Source organism: Haemaphysalis longicornis, unplaced genomic scaffold, assembly GCF_048455015.1.
Source record: "Haemaphysalis longicornis isolate Haplotype H1 unplaced genomic scaffold, Haemaphysalis longicornis Haplotype H1 scaffold_14, whole genome shotgun sequence".
NCBI classification, from domain to species: domain Eukaryota; kingdom Metazoa; phylum Arthropoda; class Arachnida; order Ixodida; family Ixodidae; genus Haemaphysalis; species Haemaphysalis longicornis.
This window is the reverse complement of record NW_027526245.1, coordinates 29,691,973-29,699,560: the sequence shown is the minus strand read 5'-3', so window position 1 is coordinate 29,699,560 and position 7,588 is coordinate 29,691,973. Positions and strand designations below refer to the sequence as shown.

Sequence of the window (7,588 nt, the reverse complement as noted above, 5' to 3'; positions counted from 1 at the left end):
AGCATCGAGCGAGCAACAACATGCACACCAAGCGCCGGGGCCCGGCCGGAGGAATCAAAATGGCGGCCACGCTGCGGCCAAGGCCGCCGAGGCGGCACCTGCACTTTCAAAAGCTTACACCACTCTAAGCGGGGGCGCGCTCATCGAGGCACTCTTAGAATGACCCTTGAAGATGGTGTTGCTTTCGGGTTGTGAAACATACCCTCAGAGCATGTGGTTTGTCGTCGTCGTCGTCTTTGTTTTCACTTCATGACACGCACCTTCCCTGGCGTGTCCATCGATATGTCAGGCGTAATGCTGCGCAGCTACTCCGGACAGCTCGTCCAGGTCGATGGTCAAGCCCAGGTCAACGTTCGCCTTGGCGACAGGGAGGCAACCCTGCCCTTGTATTTAACCAAGGGGTCGAACTGGATCCAGGCATTGGGCGTGCGCTTGCCGGAGTACCAGGTAGCAGTACGGGTGGTGGAAGTCTTCCCAGGCCGTCTGACCAAGTGCCCTGTTCCAGCCCGTGGTGGGCACATTCAGCGAAACGGCGGCGAGCATACTACTTTGGAAAACATAGAGCGGCGTCCATATTCGCGGTTTTCCACATTGTCGGCAGACTTTGCCATGAACTTGCAATGGGGAAGTATGGACGAAAAAAAAAAAACATTAGAGAATGGAAGAGAATAAAATGGCTACCTTGAATTGGTAGTGCAGGGGATGCGCTTAAAGGTCGTTTACCACAAATTTGTCAATGCATGCTGAATAAAATTTGCTCGAATGGAGCTGAATTTTATTTTCAAACTGAGCGCACGGTTCGTGATTCGGGAAGGACACGTCAGCAGGTTGTAAGGTAAAAACCGCCGGCGGGACCTGCGGCTTTCACCTCATTTGAACATAATCTCATTTCAACAAAAATAACATTCAAATAAATACGGTAAATATTCTTGTGATTCAGCAGTCAGTTTATTTTACTATGAAATCCTTCTCACTGCTACCAACACTAAATTACGTTCTTCCATTTAGTGTTGTAATGCAACTTCATTCAAATGTCATGGCGGTTCTAAAACGTTCATTGATGCGACATGAGTTCATAAGGTAATATCGACGAATGTAGGTTCGCTGCCGTTGCCACCATCGACGGAGGTTGGAAGCGCTGTTGCGTTGACAACCACAGGCGACACCCAGAGCCGCTGTAACGGGTGAAGTACCTTGAAGTGCGCAATCGTGCGGATGGCTTGAGCGCCCGCGAAAAAGATGGCGATCAGGAATACAATGGCGGCGCACACAGCGACGCAAATCTGCGCTGGCGACCATTTCGATTCGGTGGGGATGTCATCGGGAGGACGCTGCAGGAAGACAGGAGAACGAGCTGTATGCGGCTGCCCAAAGAACTCACTGTTCACGGTTTCTTCAGAAACACGTCGTGGGCATAATGGCGGAGCATGCCAACAAGGAAAAAAGCGAGCTGGGATGGAAGCCGGTGCTTCTGGCATGTTCGTAGCGGGGAGCCTTTCTTAGGTGGAAATATTTCTCGTCGGTTAAATGGCACGTGTTCAAGCGACGCCGTTTTTCGTCGCACCCGATGATCTAAAGTTGCGCTTATGTCAGGTGACCGTCGACATCTGTGAGGCAGCTAAGTGGCCTTCGCCATTTCCTTGGTGAAGGTCCCGAATAAAATTTGCGGCGTAACTGCGGGACTGTTGTATTCTAAACTGTTTTTTTTCGTCAAACGCGAAATCTTAAATCAGCGTGTTCGGATGCTCTACCTCGGACCCTTCCAGGCTAAAGAAGATTGTTCCCTCAAAGGTTCCAATGCCGTGTAGCCTTTACTGAAGAGTGTGCATGCAGAGATGGAAAGGTGAGTATCGTAAATCCGTATGATGACCAGCCAGTGTAACTCGACGACTTCGCCACTTTCACCGCTCCACATGAACCTGCCCTGGAGCCTGGAGCCCGGGACTTCAGATAGCGCGTTCTCGCGGTAGGCTTGAATCGGTAGCAGGACGCGCACTACCGTCGGTGGCTCCGCGGCCCTGCCCGCCTTGCCTTTTGCGACTACGCCTAGAATACTGACGTCCATGGGTTTGCGTGCACTAAGCCCCGAGGCCATGAAATTGCCGTAATCACAACAACCGTCTGCTTGGCATTCCACTGGCGGGGCGAACCATTTACGTTATAGTCACCTCCTGAATGACATAATGCTTTCCTCAAGGTGCGATGCGTTGATATTCGCACTAAAAACAGCGCAGGGACAAGGACGGAAGAAGTGGCAAACTAGGGCGCTAGCCCAACTAGCCCAACGTAAAGCCTTAGTATGATATTCGTCAAACGTCGCCTAATATTATTTCATAATGAGTATAATCCTACACTGTGTAGGTCGCAAAGTATCGTTTCGTTTATCCTAAAAGTTTGTCCTAGGAGCCGTGGTTTTCTCTTCGCGCTGCGTACCTGGTCATCGGAGGGAAGGATGAGCAGAGAGTTGAATGGAGAGGCCAGCAGAGGCAGGCCCGGCCCGCTGGTCATGCCTAGCACGTTGCTGTTCAGCTCATGAGAAGGGGAGTTGGCGCCGTCGCGGTTCTTCTTTTGCTTCGCCAGGGTGGGCTGCTGGCGGCGGGTAGCGTTCCCGTTCTGCGGTAAGGTTTGATACAGTTGTCAAACTTTAAAAAGAGAACCTGCAAGTTTACTGGGCACTCTAACCTATCTAGTTACAATTCATGCATAGAATGTGCGGCACGCGGAGAGGAATTGCTGCGGCAGTGTTGCGTGTATTAAACTCAATCATATTGATTGATTCATTGAATGATTGATTGATCGATCGATTGATTGATTAGGGTGTTTACCGCGCCGACGCCATACAAGCGGTGATGCGTGCCATAGTGGAGGGCTCCGGAATAATTAGGACCACTTAGGATATTTACCGTGCGCCGAAATCTCGAACACACGAATGGTTTCGCTCAAATGCAATCCTTAGCTCCATACAGTCCACTTAGAAGTCCTCAGAGACTGCAAAAAACTGCGAATTAAACAAACTGCTCAAGAACAGCTTTATGACACTAGTCCGCAGCAGGCTTTCCGTGTTGGATTCGTTCAGAATATCGACTTTTGTCGCCTAATCACTCGTACGACGCCGGCCGCCATGGTAATGGAGATTTATTGCTAAAATTGAAGTCTGAAGCGTCCACCTTAACTGCTCACATGGTACTGTGCACAGAATGCGGTTGAAGACTTGAAATAGACGAGTACACTTGCGTGAGTTTATTGATCTTCCGCTTTATTGACTGTGCACTGCCTGAGTCGTGATGGTGCCGACGTGGTACAGACTACGGCGCTGTTTTGGCGTATCAAAAATGTTTCAATTTTGTCGTAAAATGCCGGTCACCTTTACGCATTTCATTCGAAAAAAAATTTCCAATTGCCGATATAGTGTGCTTTAGGTTCAAATTATCAAGTAATTTTGCCAACTTAATTGCCTGTAAAATTGCAGGGACCAGCACATCACTTCGAATTAACGGGACGCGCCCATTAAGTGACTTGTAATTACAGAGAGCGTACTTATTATGTGTACGTCATCAATATTGCTGTGGGCGGCAGGACGGAGATGAGACGATCCATGGTTGGTGGTGAAGAGATCTGTTTACAAAGAGATGCGAGCGGCGTGATTACAGTGCACACAGGGCGACCGTGACAGAACCCGCGCGCTGCGTGACCCACAGAGCTTCGTTTTCGCCCTCGTCGTCGTCGTCGTCGGATGATGATGATGGTTATGATGATTATGCCGTCATCATTTTTGTCACGTACTCAGAAGGGGGGATTGGCCAGGGCTAAACCACTTATTTACCTGGAGGGGACTCTAAAATTCTAATTTATTTACGGGAAGAAAAAAGCCAAGAAATGAAAGTTCTCAACGATTAACAGTCCAATTACCCATTAATTACGTATTTGTCAGCAATTCCAGCGACATGCAGCAGAGAGGTAAGCTTGAATACAGTTGTAATATCCCTTTTTTGTATCCTCACGAATTTGTCGCCCCATTAGGTAATATAAGTAGCATGGATAGCGTCAACCCCAAATCCTCAATTGGCTCCTTCGAAAGCAGTTGTCTAGCTGCGGAAAGTGGGGACAGCCGAGAAAATAATGTTTGGTTTTTTCCGGGACGTGGCACCGCACATGTAGGTTCGTAGGGGAAAGTCCTGTTGTAATCAGATAGAAATTTAGCATCGGAATCGGGAGAAGTTTCGCGGTCGAAGGAACTGTGTTCTGAAAGAAAAACTCAGTTTCTCGGTCAATAGCGGATACTGGATTAACTTTATATAGCTTGAAAGAAATACAAGCAAGGCATATTTGAACGAGTTACAGGTGGGTTGCCATACGTTTCGCCCACGGAGATTTAAAACATGAACTCGAACCACAAACAAATATAGGCTTGGCAGCTCAAGGATGGGGGGCTTCACTCATGCGGAAGTAAGTCTGAACCGCCAGCAAGATAAATCGGACCTTGATCTCTAGAATGCGTGCTTCGAAGTAATAAACCCGGCTCGAGACGAACAGAAAGAGGCCAGGGCAAAATCGCAGAATGCGCTTTCCAAAGAGGTTTAATAGTCGCCGCTAGGACATAGGGCTATTCCAAAAAAAAAAGGTGGAGCCAATTTCTATGACTGGCCGGTTGCGGGACCGGTACAACAAGAAGTGTGTGACCTGCAGATAAGTCTCCGTCACTGCGTGCTCCAGCGTCAATGGGGCCTAACGGCTTGCTGATTCCTTCCTAAACATAGGTTGCCTTAGTGCTGTGACGGTGCATTTTCGAACACACACGCAGAGCACCCTCTGTGTTTTCCTTCCCGCACTCGCCACTACGATTTGGCTAATGCGTTCGGCTGCTTAGCCTAACGGCGTGGCCTTTATGCGTTCCGTCGCGGTCATTTTTTTCATGGCGCGAAAAAAGAAGCACGCCAGTGTAGCGACATTCCGGTGCATTTAAAGAACCCCGCTGGTTGTACACAAATGAGCAGCACCTGACTAAGGCGCGCCTCGTAACCCAGATGTAGCTTCGGTGTGTGAAGACCCCCCCGCTTTATGCTCGTGAGTGCACAGCCGTGGGGTCTACCGTCAATCAGCTATTCAATGTATCGCTTGTGTACTTGATCACTAACTCTCTGGGTAGAATGGGGATATTTCGCATTTAATGTAATCAATTCATTGGTCATGAGTATTCAAACTAGCTTTTTGTCCAAGAAGCTAGGCTGTAATGGCACTCACAATTTTGCGCTACAAATATTGAAAATGGAAAACTGCTTTCGTACACTACCCTTGTCTCCTCCAAGCGGTAGCTGCATTTTTACCGTTGTTTGTACCTTTTGTAGAAAGGACAATTGAACGGCAAATTTATTCTTACGTGATTCTGAGCCAATGATAAACCCCTTAGGTTAAAATCTTTGTAATGTTCAGGTCCACAATATTTACGCAAAAGAAAGCCGTAGTGTCTTCTGCTTCGTGGATATTTTAGTTATTTTGGATTAATTACGTTTAACGCAGGGCCTCTACGACAAATACGTCGTAAAAGCGGCGGGCGCACTTGGTACATAGGTAATGTGCTTCTGAAGATAGCCACACAACGTTAATGGAAATTTCATCTCGATGAAAGAAAAAATAACATCGCCGAACTTCTAGACGAAACCGGGAAAGGGGCCGGGACGTTTTTAGCATATAGGCGGGGAATTCGAAAAAGGAGGTAGGAGTAAGGGAGGAAATGTTATTTGAAGAAGTGGTGAAATATTTGCAAAAAATTTGAACTTATGCTCTTACGCCAAATTAAGTGCATGGAAACTAAAATAAAGCGTTCAAAGGGGTTAGCAGGCGGTCAGGATTAGTTATCGCTGCTCGTTGACTGACAGGGGAAGCTAGCATGCTCAAATGAGCAGGAGTTATGAGGGAGGATGGAATGACGTTGTAGGAGCTTGATGTGGGAGAGCTGGTGCAACATAAATAATTAAAAACAGCGAAATAAATATGACGAAAGAACACAAGTATAGCGGACGGGCGGGAGTCTGATGTAGTTGTCTTTTTGGGTTGCTTTTTGCGACGGTTTTTGTGCTAAATGGAATGAGAAAGGTTTTTAACCTTCAACATGTAGAAGTCGAGGAAGCAAGTAGCAACGTCGGTTGGTTAATTTGGATTATGGAAGACTTTGAAGGAATCCACGCTCGGTGGCATTATCGCTGATTGGTATTGCTTAATTGTAAGTTTTAGTAAGTGCTGACGTAGAAAGAGCTAGGCTACGCAAGCGCAAGTGCACGGCGGACCCTACCACATATCCTAAGACACAGCGTTTGACGCAAGAAACCGAATTATATAAATGTCTGCCTTACATTTTCACGGATTGTAAGGTTTGCAGCATAGTGCGCCTCTCGTGAGTTTTGCGTATATCAATATACAAGGTATATTACCGTGCATTGAGAGGTTGCAGACTTAGTGACGTCAGCGGTGGGGGTCCAAGTTTTCGTGACCGACTGGTGTGCCCGGTCAGAGATCGCCTCGCGGTCAGATGGGGTACCGGCGGGATGGAGTTCGGCTGCAGACGCCGATCTTTCGGAACTTTCGACGGCAGTGGCTTCTGCGTCGGAGCTGCCGCTGTCGAGAGATTCGGAACTCACAGCTTCGACCATCAACCTTTTCGCCATTTTATCTAGGCAGTGCCTATTCTGTGGACCAGTGAGTAATGATGATCATGAACACAGGATAACGCCCACCATTATTTTGTGGACCAAATCACGGTATAATCGATACATATTAGTCTAACACAACCAAAAAGATACAAATTTACACCTATTTCAAAACATAAAGCGTAGAATTGACTTGAGGACACGCCACAACTAAAAAGAAAAAAAATTCCCCGCATTTCCCCGAGGGGAAGAATGTGAAAGTGCGAATGCACGAGTTGAATTTGCGCGGTTCGGTAATGTTCGCGAAAGAGAGATCACACACACACACACAACTGCAAAGAAAGAAAGATGCATTTATTCACAGACACCTATTTGTGTTGTCGTTGTACTTGATTGCTAGAGCGGATCTCAGCTTTGAAATTTCGTGTCAGTACTCCTTTAAGCAGGTGCATTAGCCCTTCTCACGCCCGATTCTTGGCCAATCCCCCACGTGGGTATGTGCTATGTCACCGGCCAGGCTGCGCGCGCCCATCTCCACGTGCGCGGACATCGCCGGTGGAAGCAGGTTCAGGGTCGCTTAAGAAGTGCATTGCACTTAAAAAACTACTTAAAAAACCACAACCCAACGGCCGCTACGGCCGTTGGGTTGTGGCCGCCGCCGACGAGTAACACCTGTTTAGCGGATGCGCCACCAGGGGGCCAACCGATGCAGTCGTGATTCACGTCGGCTTCAGCAAATGCCGTACCTCTAACGCACCAAGTGCATGCATGGCCACGAAACTGGTACCAATCAACAGAGATTCTCTACGCGATCACCGGGAGACCAGATTTTCCCCAGGAAAGCCATTAATTCTCATTTTACGAGCCCGGGAAGTTTCGTAGCGGCGGCCACCACGGTAACCCAAAATCATGGGTTAGCCGGCCAGCGGTGGTTACGCAATGGC

The 7,588-nt window shown here is 48.1% G+C and overlaps 1 protein-coding gene across 1 annotated transcript; it reads right to left on the bottom strand.

The window, feature by feature from the left end:
• Positions 1–1,021: 1,021 nt before the first annotated feature.
• LOC144164823 (uncharacterized) lies at positions 1,022–6,662 on the bottom strand. The gene is made up of 3 exons (XM_077695084.1): positions 6,636–6,662; positions 2,434–2,613; positions 1,022–1,331 (listed from the first exon to the last, which is right to left on the bottom strand). Exons 1-3 carry the CDS (start codon positions 6,660–6,662, stop codon positions 1,074–1,076), a joined length of 465 nt encoding a protein of 154 aa, XP_077551210.1. The 3' UTR covers positions 1,022–1,073.
• Positions 6,663–7,588: the final 926 nt, after the last annotated feature.

Bases quoted from the DNA above. Each gene is read 5' to 3' on its own strand.
- LOC144164823 (XM_077695084.1), bottom strand. From the start codon at position 6,662: ATGGCGAAAAGGTTGATGGTCGAAGCT. The intron at 2,614-6,635 runs GTGAGTTCCGAA...ACCTTACCGCAG, and splicing joins AAAGGTTGATGGTCGAAGCT to AACGGGAACGCTACCCGCCG. The intron at 1,332-2,433 runs GTACGCAGCGCG...GTCTTCCTGCAG, and splicing joins TCCTTCCCTCCGATGACCAG to CGTCCTCCCGATGACATCCC.